This window comes from Raphanus sativus, chromosome 6, assembly GCF_000801105.2.
Source record: "Raphanus sativus cultivar WK10039 chromosome 6, ASM80110v3, whole genome shotgun sequence".
NCBI lineage: Eukaryota > Viridiplantae > Streptophyta > Magnoliopsida > Brassicales > Brassicaceae > Raphanus > Raphanus sativus.
Window position 1 is genome coordinate 33087924 of NC_079516.1, and position 19596 is coordinate 33107519.

The 19596-nt window shown below is 40.2% G+C and overlaps 1 protein-coding gene and 1 pseudogene across 1 annotated transcript; one reads left to right on the forward strand and one right to left on the reverse strand.

The window, feature by feature from the left end:
* The first annotated feature begins 1834 nt into the window (after positions 1-1834).
* LOC108819910 (NADP-dependent malic enzyme 2-like) lies at positions 1835-3747 on the forward strand (annotated as a pseudogene).
* Positions 3748-8819: 5072 nt separating this feature from the next.
* LOC108830703 (uncharacterized) lies at positions 8820-9536 on the reverse strand. The gene has a single exon (XM_018604297.1). It carries the CDS (start codon positions 9534-9536, stop codon positions 8820-8822), a length of 717 nt encoding a protein of 238 aa, XP_018459799.1.
* Between the last annotated feature and the right edge of the window lie 10060 nt (positions 9537-19596).

Below are 19596 nucleotides of genomic sequence, written 5' to 3' on the forward strand. Positions count from 1 at the left end.
AAGATTTATAAAATCAGTTAGACATGAATATTATCTATCCATTTAGGTACATGTTGTCCATTCTGAATCTGGATGAATTCGGTTCTAATATATAGGAACCTAAAAATATTTAAATAACCAATGTATCTAAAACGGTTCAGATATTTGTAACAAAAATAGTCATATAACCTGATTCGGTCCAGGTCTTTTGAATATCTTTAGTTATATCATGATACATCTAAAATATATATCACTAATTATAAAAAGTAAATATCAATGTATAAAAATATGTTTCAGGGGCCAATTTAACAAAATATTAGTTGGTTCAGTTGAAATGAATATATTTTAAAAAATTATATGAACTGAAAAAAATCAATATAAAAGTACTGTACATTTGGGTTCAAGGTCATTTATTTTAACAACAAACTACACAAACATGTTGATTTGTATACAAATTTAAATTACAATATAAATATTTAATTAATATAAAAATATGTCACATTGTTTAAACAAAATATCAATGTAAAAGTATTGTATAGTTACGTTCTAAAATCATTAATTTTAACAACAAGCCAAATAAATATGTTGATTGGAGAGAGAATAAAACAAAGCCAGAGAAACACATAGTTTATCAGAGACATTATATGTGTCGAATTTATTATAAAGAAAGTTTTACTAAGATAAATACATTTAATAAATACAAACAAATAATATATTTCATAAAAGTGAAAAATAATATCCGCGCTTTCGAAGCGCGGGTCAAAATCTAGTTACTTGTTAAAGAGGACATATCAGAAAAAAAAACTGGCTGATATTGATCCTATTTTTCCAAGTCATTGTGGCTATTATCAGACCCCTTTATAAATTTAGAACTACATCTAGTTGATATATATATTTGTTTAAGCAATTAACTTCAACTATGCTTTTGCAGGTTATGTAAACTAAAAGAGACGACCTAAAAGCAATGACATGTTCAACTCTTTTGAATTATATTATGGAATATGGGTTTCCAATCCTATGCGTGCCACCACACGGTAGTTATAATAATATTAAGTGATATACGGATTTGTAAGGCTTCCTGGTATTCTTTACTTTAAGTTAGTTCAATGACATCCCCCTATACATTAAAAGAGAAGTCACTTTAGTGATTTTTGCTTAGGTGTCATTCATAGAGAGCTTCTAGGATTAATTCTCTTAATCTTATTGGTTGAATTTTTGATAATTTCTTTTTCATTTATTTTTTTTCATCGCAGAAACATTGCCAAATTTGAATCCATATAATAAATTATTGCATTAATATAGTATAGTTGATCGAATCAAACATTACCATTTTTTATCGGTTATAATTAATACGGTCTTAATAATTACATACTTTATGAGCAAGACATTCATATTAGAAATTTGGAAATCATATTAGAAATTTGGAAATCATATTAGAGTTTTGGAAACAAGTTTCAAACGAATCAATAAAACTTGAAGGCACCACTCAAATAAGGCTAATACACTATAATATTAATACGTACTGTTTGTATGTTTAACAATGAAATCTTTCAAAGTCACTGTATGAAAGATACCACCTCCAACGCCGGATCTGTTATCGGCGACATCCTCGCAGGGTAACTCAGGATTTAGCTACCTTGGATCAGCTCGTCACTCCTTCGGTTACCTCAGTCGCTAGGTCAGTCATCACTCTGTTTATTTGAACTTTGTGGTCTATGAGGATCGCTTGCTTTTAGGTTTTCCTCTGTTTCTAACGAACCTCAGTTAAGTTAGTTTACTAAACTTGGGAACCAAGAAAACTATGTGAATTATTAAAGCTGATGTTTCTTTTTGATCAAGTAACTTATTGTGGGAAATGAAACTCTGTTTCAGTGGCTACTCGTTGATACGTGACCCAAGATACAACAAGGGACTTGCGTTCACTGATAAAGAGAGAGATGCTCATTACTTAACTGGTCTTCTTCCCCCTGTTGTCATTAGCCAGGAAGTTCAGGTGAGATTTAATATACAAAAATAACTCACTTTTTTTTTGTGTTAACTTGTTGTTTTGATTAGGAGAGGAAGCTGATACACAATCTCCGCCAGTACACTGTTCCTCTACAGCGTTACATGGCCCTCATGGATCTTAAGGTGATTCATTGTTCCCTCATGTTTACTATTAGTAGAGAATATGGATTTGTAGCTCATGTAACTGAAATGTTTTGCAGGAAAAGAACAAGAGGTTGTTCTATAAGCTTTTGATTGACAACGTGGAGGAGTTGCTTCCAATGTATAATATATTGTGCCCTAGAAACTGGTTACTAATTATCATTTTTATCGCAGTGCCTTCCAATCACTATAGATGTGGGTACAAACAACCAGAAGTTGCTGGATGATGAATTCTAGATTGGCCTTAAACAGAAAAGGGCAACTGGACAGGTTCTTTACCATTCTCTCTTCCCTATTGTTTTTTTTTATTTTGCTTTCCTACAATGGTTTCTTAACAGAAACTGAAAAGTTTGTTTTTGGCGTTTGTGATTCAGGAGTATTCAGACTTTCTGCACGAGTTCATGTGCGATGTGAAGCAGAACTATGGAGAGAAAGTGTTGGTACAGGTGAGAGAGCCATATATATGATGGATTCTGCTCAGAGATATTATTTTCTTAAAGATGTCCTGATATATACTCTTTTTATTTTTCAGTTTGAAGATTTTGCAAACCACAATGCGTTTGACCTTCTGTCTAAGTACATGGATACTCATCTTGTTCTGTTTGTTACTTTTTGGTTTTGAGGTGTCAGCTATCAAGAACTTGTGTCTTGTGTTGCAGGGTACTGCATCCGTGGTGCTTGCTGGGCTTATTGCCGCTCAGAAGGTGCTTGGTAAAAGCCTTGCTGACCATACCTTCTTGTTCTTGGGTGCCGGAGAGGTGAGACCAGGAAGCATTATACTCTCTATAAGCTTATCATCTATATATCTTGCATATATGTTTTGCTGATTGATAACGTTGGTTCTGTGTAGGCTGGAACTGGTATTGCTGAGTTAATGAGCTATTAAAATTTCGAAAGAGGTTAGTAGCTCTTTAAAAGTTGCTCTGTTCTCTGGCTTAGAATAAGTGATTAATCATCTCTCTTTTGTTTTGTAGACGGGAGCTCCCATCGAGGAGACCAGCAAGAAGATTTGGCTCATGGACTCCAAGGTATATTGTTTGCCAGCCAACAAGAACTGTCTCATCCTCTTTAACTTTAACCTTTCTTGATCTCTTATGTTTCTCCCCAGATTCACTTTCCGTCGAGAAGATTCAGATCGTTTCTACAGAAATGGATTGGCAAGGACAGAAACTAGCGGAGCAGTTGATGCAGATCCTGCTCTTGAGAGATCTTCTTGAGAGATCCTTGCTCTAAACCCTATTCACAAGAAGATCCCTGTTCTTGTCCACAATGGTAAAATCATTATTGAGTCTCAAGTGATTCTTGAATACATATATGAGACTTGGAAACATAATCCACTTCTCCCTCAGGATCCTTACGAGAGATCTAAGGCTCGGTTCTTGGCTAAACTCGTCGATGAGCAGGTATACGCTCTTGGTTTTTAAACTATCCAAACTTACAAAAATCTCAATATTTTAATAAGCTAATGATATTTTTAATAGGGTCATAGAATTAATCTGTTACTAAACTATTGTTTATTTTTCTTGGACACTGTAGATTTTAACCGCAGGGTTTGTATCAATGGCAAGAGCTGATGAGAAAGGAAGAGAAGTTCTTGCCGAGCAGACAAGAGAACTGATTATGAATCTTGAGAATGAACTTGTGGGAAAAGATTTCTTCAGTGGTAAGACTGTCGGATTCTTGGACTTAGTCGCCGGAAGTGTGATCCTGTTTTGTTTGGAGAGAGGTTGGGAAGGAATTGGACTGGAAGTGATCTCAGAGGAGAAGTTTCCCAGAGTACAAGAGATGGGTGAAGAATCTTGAGAAGATTGAGTTTGTCAAGGATTGTATTCCTCCAAGAGAGGAACATGTTTAACACATGAATGGGAGAGAGAATCAGATCAGCTTAAACGTATCAAGACAAGAATCAGCTTAAAATGAGCTTCTTTCCCATCTTATATTCACATTTTGATTGTTTGTTTTCTAATTAAAATATTTATGTTTGTGATTTTTTGCAGGTTTTCGAACTACCAATAAGTATCAGCACTAAGTAAGATACAACTTTGTGGTAAAATAATAGTGATTCTCTTCAGATTAGTAACCTAGACTATTCAAATAGTACTAATGGACGAGAGTAAACTGTCACCATGGTCGCGGGAAAAATGCCCTTACTTGACCACATGATGGCTGCATTGTTTTCTTCTAGATTGTGTAGTGACCTTACGAATTTAAAACTCACTATAGTTATGCCAAACAGCTGAAAATGGAATGTGTTAATGTGTACCTTGATATTAGGTGTTTCACACTTGCTTGAACAATGGTTACCAATAAGAGAAGATTTCATGTAAAAAAAGTCACCGGACATCTACAATTAAACAATTGAAATAATTTACCGACAAGACAAGTTAAAAGTGCATAACACACAACAAACTGCATGAAGAAAACTACATGAAAATACTATTAGGAGGATATTTTCATAATAAATAACAAAACAGTTCAAAGAAAAATATTAAAGTCATATTGTAATTAAATGATTTACAATAAATATGATATAAACTTGTGCAATTAAATCATATTCAAAATAAGGTAAGTTTTTAAAAACGAATTAACAAATTAGAAACATTAAGGTAAATTGCATTAAAACGATGTGATAACTATGATTACTTGCACAAGTAATCTGTGTTTAAAATAAATTAGGTTATTAATAAACTAAAAACATTAAAGTAAATTACATTTAAACTATCATTAATTCATCAATAAACTTGCGCAAGTAATCATAAATAAATAAAGTTATTTTACGCAAACTAACTAATTAGAAACATCAAGGTAAATTCCTTTTTTAATATCCATATATATATATATATATATATAATGAAGATAATAGTTTTGGGATTTTCTAAATCTCAAATCAGCAAACACATTTAATGCAATATCACATGTATATAGTTCCTAATAAATGACATAAAAAACAAGAAATTTACTTAATAAACATATGTTTTAACGTGGTGGTAAAATAACTTTCTTTATTTATGATTTTTAAGCTATAATCAACATTACAAAAAAGCTTTATATTTCTTAAGGATGATAAAATGCATGCATTGCACAATGATGTGGTAACTATCATTATATATACCAAAGTAATTTTTAAAAAACTGTACATTAGTTGGCAAACTATGATTAGTTGGTAATTCACCCAACAAAAATTCATGGTAAAATGTTAAACTAGAAAACACATTCCCATATAAATCAAAATTGTGGTAGTGAAAAGATAATCGATGAATTAAAAAAACGTTAACATTTTTATATTTTCAAAAAAAAAAAGATTTACGATGAGGGAGGGAGGGAGAGAGAGAGAGAGAGAGAGAGAGAGAGAGAGAGAGAGAGAGAGAGAGAGAGAGAGAGAGATTTAGTGTTTCGGGTATACCTAAGGATTTACAGTTTAGTGTTTATGATTTATCCAAGGGTTTAGGGATATATACAAGAATTTTGGATTTAGTGTTTGGATTTTTACACAAGGGTTTAAGCTTTATCCAAGGGTTTAGGGTATAGTGTTTATACATTTACTCTTTTGTGACGGTTTTAAAATTGTTAAAAAAAATCATCTTTTGGTAGCTACTAATATTTTTCATTTATTTTAAAAACTTAATACAAATTATTATTATTTTATTTATTATCTTTAAAAAAGTTGTACATTAAATTGGCAAACTATGATTAGTTGGTAATTCACCCAAGAAAAATTCATGATAAAATATTAAACTAGGAAACATTCTCATATAAATCAAAATTGTGGTAGTTAAAAGATAATCAGTGAATTAAAAGAATTACATTTTTATAATTTTCAAAAAAAAAAGTTTATGATGAGGGGGGAGAGAGAGAGAGAGAGAGAGAGAGAGAGAGAGAGAGAGAGAGAGAGAGAGAGAGAGAGAGAGAGAGAGAGAGAGAGAGAGATTTAGTGTTTTGGGTATACCCAAGAGTTTACAGTTTAGTGTTTAGGATTTATCCAAGGGTTTAGGGTATATCCAAGAATTTAGAGTTTAGTGTTTGGATTTTTACCCAAGGGTTTAAGCTTTGTCCAAGGGTTTAGGGTATAGTGCTTAATGTTTATGATTTACTCTTTTATGAGGGTTTTAATTTTTTTAAAAAAAATTCATCTTTTGGCAGATACTAATATTTTCATTTATTTTAAAAACTTAACACAAATTATTATTATTTTATTTATTATCTTTAAAAAAGCTGTTACATTAAATTGACAAACTATGATTAGTTGGTAATTCACCCAAGAAAAATTCATGATAAAATATTAAACTAGGAAACATTCTCATATAAATCAAAATTGTGGTAGTTAAAAGATAATCAGTGAATTAAAAGAATTACATTTTTATATTTTTCAAAAAAAAAAATTTACGATGAGGGAGAGAGAGAGAGAGAGAGAGAGAGAGAGAGAGAGAGAGAGAGAGAGAGAGAGAGAGAGAGAGAGAGAGAGAGAGAGAGAGAGAGAGAGAAAGAGAGAGAGATTTAGTGTTTTGGGTATACCCAATGGTTTACAGTTTAGTGTTTAAGATTTATCCAAGAGTTTAGGGTATATCCAAGAATTTAGAGTTTAGTGTTTGGATTTTTACCCAGGGGTTTAAGCTTTGTCCAAGGGTTTAGGGTATAGTGTTTAATGTTTATGATTTACTCTTTTATGACGGTTTTAATTTTTTTTTAAAAAATTCATCTTTTGGCAGTTACTAATATTTTTCATTTATCTTTAAAACTTAACATAAATTATTATTATTTTATTTATTATCTTTAAAAAAGTTGTACATTAATTGGCAAACTATGATTAGTTGGTAATTCTTTATCGAGAATTGTACTTCATACTTTATAGAATTTATGGATAATATTTTCAATTTTATTATCTTTTCTTTTAATATGTCTACATAAATTTTACGAGTCAAATTTATGCATAAAATAATTTTCACCTAAAATAAATAATTTACAACATATATACCATCCAATTCTAATTAGTGATAATGTAAAATATACTACTTCTCTAACTATACACTATTAATTCCAGATTTAGAAAAAAAGTTATCTTCTTAAACACATAAATTATGTTGGGACATTGCAATTATATATACACACAATAACTACCTCTTGATACCGAAGTTACTTTATTCCATCTCGTTCTTTTAAAATATTGACTACCATCATTTTTACTGTGTCTGATGCTTTATCCCAACGACAGTGGTCTTATGATATAAAATCTGTTACTTCCAAACCGGAGCACTATTTTATCCGTAATTTGAAAATGTACAATGCCCGCACAGGGTGCGGGCCGGTCACCTAGTAGTCTATAAATACATTAGATAGGTGTGAGTTTTTTTTTAAAAGTAGTCTGAGGAGCACTGTCAATAAGACACGTTAGCAAAATGACACGTCAGCACTGTTATTCTTTTTTTTGCTCCTCTTTTAATAGTAAGGAGATAAAGATTAATTATCTATGTGGTATGTGTACTGTTACTTTTCAAATATACATGTCATACCCTTATGTCTACACATGTAGCTATTCTAGCTATTTGACATAAATAATAATTAGTTTTTTTTGTCAGATCTCAGGATATGTATTTTCAACAAACACAGGTCTATGTAATCGTTCAACTCTAGTTTTATCTCTCGCGATCATTATTTTTCTCACATTCTTTGAATTTTTCAGAGAATCATCTTTCATGCTCTCTTTCTTTTTCCCAGATTCATCTCTTCTGCAATCGTGAAATTCCAGTTTCTTGGAATAATTTTTCTCTTTTCTACAAATGCCATTAGAGTAAGTTAAATATATTATCAAAAGAAAGAGGCTTTTTGAGTGGCGATTCATCTCACGCACCCCTCTCTCTCGCTTTCAAAAAGAAGTATCATACGTTCATCGGGTGTGGAGATCCGACGTTATCCGGCGCCTCGTTCGATGTCGACCGTCTCTCCCTCACTCGAATCTGCTCTTCGTGACGGAATAATCAATTCTCCGGCATGTACTGGCGATGTCTCTCCTTCCTCACCGCAAATCGGGAGGATCTCTTTACGACGGATCCCTAGAAAACCTCTCTTCTCTGGTGGCTCATTGGTATTTAGTGTTCGCTCGCCATTTTGAGGACGACGCTGAGGTCTCCAGAAGCCGCTAGTCCGACCTCGGAGTGTGGGTTTGTCTCTGTTTGTCATGGGTGTTCAGGTGTCGGCGGTTCTATCTCTCAGGTTGGCGGTTCCCGGAGATACGTCTCTCGTCGGTCCAGAATCCTCACTTCTATGCTCGTGGAGGTTAAATGCGGGAATCCTCGGGCCTGTAACGGGAAGAACGTCTTTTGTAGTCGCGGCGGCTAGGGTTTAGGTTATATCTTCTCAGAGTCAGCGTTTGTTTCCCCTCCGGTGGTGGTTTCATCTTCAGTGGTTGACGGTGATGGATCTAAACCTGGAATTGGACAACCTGGGTTGGTGAAGAGTCAGGCCACCTTTTCCCAACCGAATTGGGAAGCTTGTCTTTCATTGTATTTTCACCCCTGACTTCACCCTCTCTGTTGTTGACTTGTTTTTTTTTTCTGATGAAATGTTAAAATTTATTAATCATCACTGAAAAGAATGTTCTATGTACAAAAGAAACTTGGTTCTATGTATGAGTCCTAAACCAGAGTTGCATAAGACCTCTCAAGCGATGCTTCTTTGCGTAACCCGTAGCCATGATCCTATTTCTCACAGTTTTGTCGATGATCTTGGCCAGTTGACCATGTTGGCTTCTTAAGAGGCTTCCTATCATTGTGCACCCTCCAAATCATGTAGATAGTAGTTTGAAAAACCAGTCTCAGAAGAATGTAGTTGAGGTAACCAAAACTATGCGTCGTAAGGTACTGTAGAGTGGTTTCCCAGTCCGGATCAGGGGGTCTCCCTAACAAAGTGCCTACTGTTTCGATCCAAAGCATATAGGTAAAAAGGCAGGCAAAAAACAAATGGTCTCTCGACTCAAAGGGTTCCCCACAAAACAGACAACCTTGTGTTTGACCCCAAGCACGCATTCTAGCACCAGTGGAAAGTCTATTCTTCACCGCCAGCCAGGTTATAAATGCAAACCGCGGCACTCCAAATGAGAACCAGACCACTTTACTCCAGTCTTGGGGTGGGTTATGAGTGTGAATTCTGTGCCATGTCTCTGAAGTGGAGAAATGTTTGCAGAAATCAGCATCATTTTTGCGCCACAAAACATCATCTTGCACTTGCCTATTTACTGGCAGAGGATGAGCTTCCACCAAGCTTATGAGCTCTTGCATACTTCTGTCCCGACAACGTCTAAAACCCCAACCTGCCTCATTCAGCACGTCACATATTAGAGCAGACCTTGCAATACCGAGTTTGAAGGTCCCTGACTCTCCTGCAATATCAATCAATCTACCTCTCGGGTGCCACATGTCCGTCCAAAATCGAGTAGACTGTCCGTTATGAACCTCCATACGCAGGAACTGCTTTGCAGTTTCCCTCAATTTCAGTAGCTTCCTCCAAACCCAAGAACCCAGACCAGTGTCTCTAATATCCCAAAAGGATTCATTTCAGATCATATACTGCTTCACCCAGTCAACCCAAAGAGAGTGAGGCTCACTGAATACTCGCCATATTAACTTTAGGGAGAAAACCAAAGATACCTCACTTATACTTCTAACTCCCAAACCTCCCTCCTTCATTGGACTGCATACTTCTTTCCAGGATATTTTCGCTTTAGATGTATCATTTGGTGAGCCACTCCAAAGGAAAGCTGAACACATGCTGTCTATTTCATCCAAACACGCTTTTGGCAAACAGAAAGCTGAGCACCATAAGTTTGTTGTGCTAGCTATAACTGACTTGATAAGCATAAGACGCCCCGCAAATGACAATGACTTGCTAGTCCAACTCTGAAAACGAGCTTTAATTTTAGCTAACAAAGGCTCGTAATCATTTCTGGTCATGTTTTTTGTTGTGAGCGGTAGACCCAGGTACTTGATAGGGAGACCCAAAATGGATAACCCTGCAGATACGGCTCTTGCTTCCAGCCTATCTTTGTCAATCCAAGCCGCAAAAACCGTTGATTTCGCTACATTGATGCAGAGACCCGATATCTGAGCATACTTCTCAAACACCTTAAGAACACCTTCCAGCGAAGCAGCTGAACCATTAGTAAATACCATGTCATCCGCAAAGCTGAGATGAGTGAGCTTGAGGGACATGCACAATGGATGATAGCCAATGCGTCTGTTGAGGACAGCGGAGTTCAGGAGCTTGGAGAGGATGTTACTGACTATAACAAACAGGTACGGAGAGAGGGAGCAGCCCTGCCTAATTCCTCTTGAGCTCGTGAAAAACCCTTCAAGCTCTCCATTAACTGAGACTGAAAAAGAAGTTGTATCAACGCAGCGCATTATCCAAGTAATAAACAAGGCTGGGTAACCTATAGTCCGAAGAACAGCTTCAATAAAAGACCATTGTACTGTGTCAAAAGCCTTTGAAATATCTAGCTTTATGGCGGAGCGTGACGAAATCCCTGGCTTATGGTAATCTTTAACTAGTTCTGTGGCAAGGAGGACGTTTTCAAGGAGGAGGCGACCCTTGATGAAAGCACATTGGTTCAACTCGATAGCAGAAGGAAGAGTAGCTTTGAGCCTTCTCGCAATGATTTTTGATATTACTTTGTAGACAATGTTACAGCACACAATGGGCCTATAGTCGGTCATACGCTCCGCTTCTGCTGTCTTAGGTATCAGAGAGAGGAGAGTAGCGTTGGTGCTCTTTGGCATGTGCCCAAAAAGAAAGAAGGACTGTACTGCCACAATAAGATCTTTCCCCACTACTGACCACGCTGCTTTATAGAACTCAACCGGGTAGCCGTCAGGTCCAGGTTCCTTATTTGTCGGCATGGAGAACAAGATTCTCTTATTCTCCTCTCCCTGTACAGGACTGACTAACTCCATTGCCGCTTCTTGAGGATATCTGTAGTCGATCACATCCTGAAGATACTCCTGGGATACTTCCACTAGGTTGTTTGGCTGCTCATTGAGGAAGGTATCAAAGTGTTTCACCGCTTCAGCCTTGATTTCGTTCAAATCTGTGAGAATCCTACCATCGCTAGTAATGATTCTTCGAATGGTATTCTTGGAGTTCCGTGCTTTACAAACGTTGTGGTAGAAACAATTATTCCCGTCTCCAAGCCCCAACCACTTAACTCTTGACTTCTGAAAATAAAGCTGCTCTTCGATCCCAGAGATGTGGTGCCAGTGTTCCCAAGCTGCCGATACTTCCTCAAAGGCTTCAGTTGTTGGGGAATCCGTAGCTGTAGTTTGTTTTAGACAGAGATCTTGATAGGCCAAATTCACCCTTGACGGCAGATCTCCAAACATATCCCTGTTGATACCTCTGAGAGCACTTTTCAGACTCTTCAGCTTACTGTGAAAAAGCTTCAGAGCAGACCTTGAATGAAATAAAGGCTCCTGAGAGTTCCAAATATTACCTACCACTTCCAGGAATTGAGGATGGTTTATCACATGGGTGAAAAACTTGAAAGGCTTCCGGTTCGTTGGAGTCGACGGACGTAGCTGCGTCCACATTCTGAGGTGATCAGAAACTCCTCCAGCTTCGAAAGTAGCAAAGGACACTGGAAATCGCGTGAGCCATTGGCCATTTACCAAGACTTTGTCCAGCTTTTTGCTTATCGGGTTGTCTGGCTGGCTATTAGTTCAAGTAAAAATTGATCCTACTTGTGCAAGATCATCCAATCCACAGTTACGAATAGCATCCTGAAAATCTCTCATTGCATAATTTTCTCTTCCCATATCCAAACCATGAGAGTGCTCACTTGCTGCTAGGATAACATTAAAATCTCCCTGGACTATCCAGGGGTAGTCTTTACCTGCCATCGTTGTTGCAACCAACTCCATCTCACGCCACAACAATTTCCGATCAGTAGCCTGATTTGACCCATACACAAAAGACGCCAACATAATTTTACCCGAACTCTTAATCCTGACCCAACAAGTGATCATTTGAGCACTTGAGATAGCTGGTACAATTTCGACATCATTTGTCCAGCAGACCCATATCCTTTCTGATGGGTGGTAGTCATAATTATTTAGACAGTTCCAGCCAGGAAAAGTAGCATCAAACACCTTCTGAAAATTCTCCTTCTTCACCTTTGTCTCCAATAAACAAGCAAAAGATAACCTAGCAGCTTGAACCCAGTACCTTACTGCTCTTTGTTTACGTGGCTTATTGAACCCACGCATGTTCCAAGCAAAGATTGACGACATTATTTCCTCTTGGAGGAAACTTTCTTGTTTGTGCTCGTCTTGACTGCATGATTAAAACTTTTGTTGTTGATCAATTGTATCCTGGTTTGCATCCCTCTAGCTTTCTGGTTGCTCTCTTGACCCACGGTTTGTTTCAGAGCTTTAAAGTCTTCAACAGCCCTATGTCCCTTCCCCTGATCCCCTTTCTCATCACTCTCATTGGGAACGTGCACTGGGACCTCTTCCTCCTCTCCATTTTCCTCTATCTCACCCTCTTCTCTGATGTCGCTTAAGACTTGAAACCCGTTTGGTGACTCAACTCTGCTTTCATTTATTGCAGGAATTTTTTCACTGGTGATGAAGAATTACCCACTAAGTTCCATTCTCTCTGTGACTTTTCTGTTCCAGCTTTATTAAGTTCAACTCCACCCGTGTGTCCTCGCTGAGGAGTCACGACACGTTCCAAGTCTTCCATCAATTTCAGCACCACTTCTTTTCCTGATGCAGACTCACTCTTCTCCTTCTCCATACTTTTCTCCTTCTCCATACTCTTTTCCCTCTGTAGGATGATGATCGACTTTGACTTCTCACAATATTTACCCAAGTGTCCCCACTCTTCACATAGTGAACAACGAGGAGGAAGCCACAGATAAATGACCTCTACTGTGGCGTTGCACTGGTTTCTGTTTTTGAAGCAAATCTTATGAGGAATTGGCTTCATCAGATTCACCTCAACAAGCACCCTAGCAACATCCATACGCACACATCTCTCTGTGTTAGGATGGAGCTTGACAAATTTCCCTGCTGTTCGGGATAGAAACTTGAGACCCTCAACCGAGTAGAGGTAGCCCGGAACGTTAACCAAATCTACCCAAAGGGGCAGAGCAAACATGTCAGGTGGATCCTGTGCAGTCTCAGGGTTCCACTCATTCACAACCAATGGTACATCCGCTATGTGCCAGTACTTGCGCCTCAACACCCTCTTCCTCATCTGCTCATCTTCAATACGAAAAAGGACTGTCTTTTTGCTTATGAATTGAACATCTATCTTTGACTTCTGGGTGCTCCAAATCCTGTTGACAGTAGAGTGGATAGACCCTATGAAAGGTGAATCCCCCATGAAGTAGCTAACCACAAAACTTTTCCACAGAGGATTTGTATCCTCAAAAATCTCTGCCGGAATCTCGATGTCTGCTACACCGTCAACAACTTCAAACTCCGGTGTAACAGACAAACATGAGCCCTCATTTACTGTGTCCGCATACGAGTTTCTCCCCTTTACGCTCCCATTTGGTGATCCCTGCTCTGATTCACCCTCCCTCGCCACTAGCTCCTCTTTTCCATCTACGATTCAGTACTGCGAGATGCTAACCGGTAACTCCACCACTGCCGCCTCCGCAACGCTTACAGATCCCCCTCCCGCCTCTACTCCCAAAACTTCAGATTCCTTTCGCAAGGTCTCGATTCCCGTCCCCCTCCAGCCTCTGATCCCAACTCGCCCGTTTCTTTTCCCCCAGAACTCTCAGATCGGATCTCCAGCCCCTCCTCGTCGTCACCCGTGCTCCGATCTTCATTTCTGCCGCCGTTTCCGAAAGGCGGCGTAGTCGCCATTGTCGCCTTTAGGTTTCTCTCAATGTTGTCTTCCCTTTTATTTCTCCTGTTGTTGACTTGTTGTTCTGTGTTAGATTGTTTTTAAGTTTCACCTGTAACCTAGGTTTGCCATTTTCCGGTACACCGGAATTGTAATAATCCGACCGTAATATTCCAGTATTTGTTTTGGGTCGAATCAATATATAATTATGGTTTAAAAAGTTAAAGATATTATCTTAGTTAACTTTTTATTATGTTTCAGTATAATTGTGATTTTTAACGTTGTACTTTATTTTTAAGTAATGTATTTAGTGATGGATGTACCTGATATTAAGATTTCATTTGTAATATTCACGAATTAAAATTTATTTTATTAAAATTTAATTTTTCCGACATTCTTCTATCATATACATTTTTTAATTCTAAATTTGCATGCCTTATCTACAAGGGGCAGTGGACCTATCGATCCTACCTGCAAATCGATTTGGACAATAGGGTGGCCACTAAAGTAGACAATAGAGAATCACTTCTCTCCCAGGCACACTTTACGAGAGAAGTCTTTACCCGCTACTTTCAAACACTTCACCCTTTTGACCATTAGTTTCTTTCCGTTTGCGGTTCTGTAACCTCTGCAGATCTCGAATTTATTTCAAATTCCTTCTGCTTTTGGTTTTAACCAGCGGTCAATAGACATCTCCCTCTCCTCCGACGACTCTTCGGTCACAGCTCCGCCGGGTTCACACCCCCGACGCCGTCGGAGGGTCAGCCAGGGTTTCCCTGTGCCTTTCTGCTACTTCCTCCGCCATGGATTCCTCTCTGCTCATCTACCCTAGTGAAGCTCAGTACTTTCTAACCATTAGAAGACACTAACCTGAGCTACACTGAGTCAAGTATCTTGGTTGCTATAACCAGACCCAAACTCCACTGGCCGATAATCTCTTACCCCTCAGTGCCGTGTTTACTAAGTATCCAGTATGGCTAGAAGATTTTCTCGACATGAGAAGGAGAAATGGGTTCAGACTGAGAACCGTGAACCCAAACGCTCTCCTATCAGAATCCCTCCAAGGGATAACACCAACTTGATTGAAGCAAACAGGCTAACGATAATCGGAAGAGTCACAAACCCAATGCTGCAAAGACCTCGCTCTGTAATCGACTTTCTACCTCAAATATGGAACCTGGAAGGACGAGTCGCAAGAAGAGAACTTGGTCCGGATAAATTTCAGTTCCGGTTTGAATCTGAGGCAGATTTGGTTACTGTCTTGAACAAAGGTCCTTACCACTACAAACGCTGGATGCTCCTCCTCCAACGTTGGGAGCCGATTGTCTCTGAATCTTTCCCGTCAAGCATAGCCTTTTGGATCAGGATTCATGACCTTCCTCTGCATTTCTGGGACGACGAAACCCTGGATATCATAGGCAAAGAGCTAGGCCCTGTCAAAGACAAAGTTGCAAAGGATGCTAGAATCAGAGTCGAGTTCAATGGACTCCTCCCACTGGAAATGAATCTGGAGATTCGCCTACCCTCTGATGAGGTTCTCTTGGTGGAATTTGAATACCTGAAGATCGAAAAACATTGCTTTGTATGCTTCTCTCTACTACATGAAGAGTCAACCTGCCCGGTTAAACCAAGAAACCTCCCCCCTCCAAAGGAGAGAAAGCTTGGTATCACTCAACGCCTAGCTCTACAGAGAATAGAAGCTGAGAAACAAAGACACGATGACAGGAGAGGCTACATCCGACCATCGGTGGAATCCAGGAGGTAGAATAACTACCGTGATAACAGACCAATACGGAGACCTTCTGCAGCGCCCCCCCCCCCCCCCCCCCCCCCCCCCCCGCAGTATTGAAGTGTCGCCTCAAAGATCATCCCGCAGAGAACTCTCTAGTGGAAAGATTCTCAGTATTCGAGAGGACTCGAACCCACCTCAACGTGTGGAAAACTCCGGTGCTAATACCTCTAAACCAATTGGTTCTCAATCATCTCATACCCCACCACCACGTCCTATTCGAGAGAGGATGGAGTTTCCTATGGAGACTGGTGCACGAAGCTCAACATCATCAAAAAGAAGACGTTCTGCTCTTGAAAGAATTGCTGAACCTGATCTGAGGCTCTCTCTGTCAGGGGGACGTAGTAGGGGTTTAGAGCTCTCACAAGCGGATAATGCTAACTCCCCCTCTGTGCAAAACCGGCGCCAAATAGAAGCAACTGATGGTAGCTCTTCAGCACCTAGAATTCCTGCGACTCTAAGGCTACAGGAGACAGAAGTCCCTCTAGACTCTGTCAACATTACCATACCAGCAAAGACTGGTACCACAGTTAAACGTCGAGTTACTTCGAGCAGGAAGAAAGTGGCAAGAAGCCCTCTACAAGGAGTCAAAGTCAGAAAGCCAGCAACTTCAAAGACTCAGAAAACAGCGCGTAAGCGGCTCTGTCCGGAACACGACCCTAATTTACCTTGTGATAAGGCTGGTCCATCTATTATTCCGAAGAGTGTAAATACAAGATCTCAGCGACGCAGGACTGGAGGGCAGGATTTTCACCCTCCTCCCCCTCCTCTTCCTTAGCTCTCATGAGCTGGAATTGTCAAGGCTTGGGAAACACCTTGACAGTTCGTCGCATCAAGGAGATATTTAAACGTATTAGCCCTGATGTAATGTTTCTCATGGAGACAAAAAACAATGATGATTTCATTAAAAAGAAGCTCCACAAATTACAGTACCCAAACTATTTCTCAGTTCCCCCCGAAGGTACAAGCGGGGGCCTCTCGCTTATGTGGAAAGAAGGCATTGATTTAACAGTCACAGATTTCTCTCCAAACTTGATAGACACGAAGATCACGTACAAAGGGGTAGCGTCTTGTATATCATTTATTTATGGAGCTCCAGCTGCGGGTAACAGACCTGCCTTCTGGGCCAAGCTTTCTGAGGTGGGTAATGGCAGAGAAGTCCCGTGGCTTATAACTGGCGACTACAATGAGATTTTGGATAATACGGAGAAAAGCGGAGGACCTGCTAGATGGGAGGGGTCGTTCACGTCATTCCGATCTTTTGTATCCACTAATGGACTATGGGACCTCAAACATTCTGGGAATCACCTGTCGTGGCGAGGAACCCGCTATTCACACTTCATAAGATCTCGACTGGATAGATCAATGGTCAATGTGGAGTGGAGCGAAGCTTACCCATTGGGACGATGCAAGTATCTCTGCTTTGAGGGGTCTGATCACAGACCTCTCCTTACCTTCTTCGGGAAGAAAGATGCGCGCAAGAGTGGGGTGTTTCGCTTCAACAGATCACTAACGGAGAAGCCGGAAATAGAGACCCTGGTAGATGAGACATGGAATCACTCCCCCCTGGACTCAGTTATAGCTAAGCTTAATGCTTGCAGGCGTAAAATCATCGACTGGGCCAAGGAGCAAAATATCAAGAATAACCTCATCATCCAGCAGAAGCAAGCGGCTCTAGAGATCGAACTCACCTCAGCATCACCTAATGGGGAAGCAATCGACAATCTCACAAACGCCCTGGTCTTAGCATACAAGGAGGAGGAGGAGTTTTGGCAACAAAGAAGTAGGATCCAGTGGCTCAAGTGCGGGGATAGAAACATTGGTTTCTTCCACGCAGCAACTCGACAAAGGCGCCAGCAGAACTCTTTCTCAGTTATTGAGAACGACAGTGGGATGGCCTTCTATGAAGAGAGGCAAATCGCAGGGATTATTTCTGATTATTTCCAGGAGATCTTCACGTCTGGTATCCCCGGCAACCTGGACAAGATCAAAGAAATTCTCCTGAGAAAGATAACAGAGGAGATGAACCAACACTTGACTCTAATTCCGAGCGATTCGGAGATTCGCGATGCAGTCTTCTCTATAAATGGCTCTAAGGCCCCGGGACCAGACGGGTTCTCAGCTAAGTTCTATCAAGCTTATTGGCACATTATTGGCCCTGATGTGGTGTGCGACATCAGAGGCTTCTTTTCTTCCAGCGCCCTTCAACCGCAACAGAATGAAAATCATATCCGCCTCGTTCCCAAGATTACTGGTGCTCGTAAGGTGTCTGAATACCGTCCTATAGCATTATGCAACACACACTACAAGATAATTGCCAAGATCCTGACGTCTCGACTAAAGCCACTGCTACCGTTTATCATCTCTAGATCGCAGTCCGCGTTTGTGGCAGGAAGAGCTATTGGGGATAATGTACTCATAACTCACGAGACGCTCCACTTTCTGAGAACCTCGGAAGCCAAAAAGAGGTGCTCTATGGCCGTGAAAACGGATATGAGCAAGGCCTACGATCGGATTGAATGGGGTTTTCTCCGAGCAGTTCTGGAACAGTTGGGTTTTGCGCAGATTTGGATTGGTTGGGTGATGAGCTGTGTGGAGACGGTCTCTTATTCCTTCCTCATTAATGGAACACCGATGGATTCGGTTGCTCCGTCTCGTGGCATACGACAGGGTGATCCCCTATCCCCGTACTTATTCATCATGTGCACGGAAGTCCTTTCAGCTCTCTGTGATAGGGCACAGCAAGACGGATCACTCTCGGGTGTACATGTTTCTCGGGGAAGCCCAGCGATCAACCACCTCTTATTTGCCGATGACACTATGTTCTTCTGTCGGTCTAATACCACCAGTGTTGGAGCTCTTTTGGATATTATTCGGTCCTATGAGGAACTCTCGGGCCAGCGAATAAACTTCTCCAAGTCTTCCATAACTTTTTCTGCAAAGACACCACCGGAGGTGAAATCCCGAGTCAAAACAGTACTATCCATTGAGGCGGAAGGAGGACTCGGAAAATATCTTGGACTGCCCGAGCACTTTGGGAGAAAGAAAAGGGACATCTTCGCATCCATCGTTGATCGGATCAGACAAAAGGCACAAAGTTGGACGACTCGTTTTCTTTCCGGGGCCGGGAAACAAGTCCTTCTCAAAGCCGTCCTTGCCGCTATGCCCTGTTATGCAATGTCTTGCTTCAAGATCCCGCTCTCTCTGTGTAAACAAATACAGTCAATCCTCACTCGGTTCTGGTGGGACGCCAACCCGGATAAGAAAAAGATGTGTTGGGTGGCTTGGTCCTCTCTCACCTTACCGAAGTACGCCGGCGGCTTAGGCTTCAGAGATATAGCTACTTTCAATGACGCTATGCTGGCAAAAATAGGATGGAGATTACTAAACAATCCACAGTCCCTCCTAGGACAGGTTCTGTTTGGAAAATATGCGAGGTTCTCAACCTTCATGGACTGCAAAGCGCCAGCAAGTGCCTCTCATGGGTGGAGAAGCATACTTGCAGGTCGGGAAATACTCAGAAAAGGGCTTGGGTGGGTTGTGGGGAGTGGAGACGACATCAAAGTCTGGAGTGACCCGTGGCTCTCTTTCGATCACCCCCTCATCCCTATCGGGCCAATCAAGCAGAATGATGAAGACCTGAGGGTCAGTGCCCTACTCTGTCCGCTCACTAATTCTTGGGACAGAGACAAGATAAGGCTGCACATCCCTCAGTATGAGGACCATATTTTATGACTGGTTACAAGCTTTGCACCTGCAACAGACAAGCTAGTCTGGCTATGCGAAAAGAGTGGCATCTACTCCAAAAAGACGGGTTATGGATTGGGAATCCAGCA

Coding starts and splice junctions, on each gene's coding strand:
- LOC108830703 (XM_018604297.1), bottom strand. CDS start 9,536: ATGTGGCACCCGAGAGGTAGATTGATTGATATTGCAGGAGAGTCAGGG.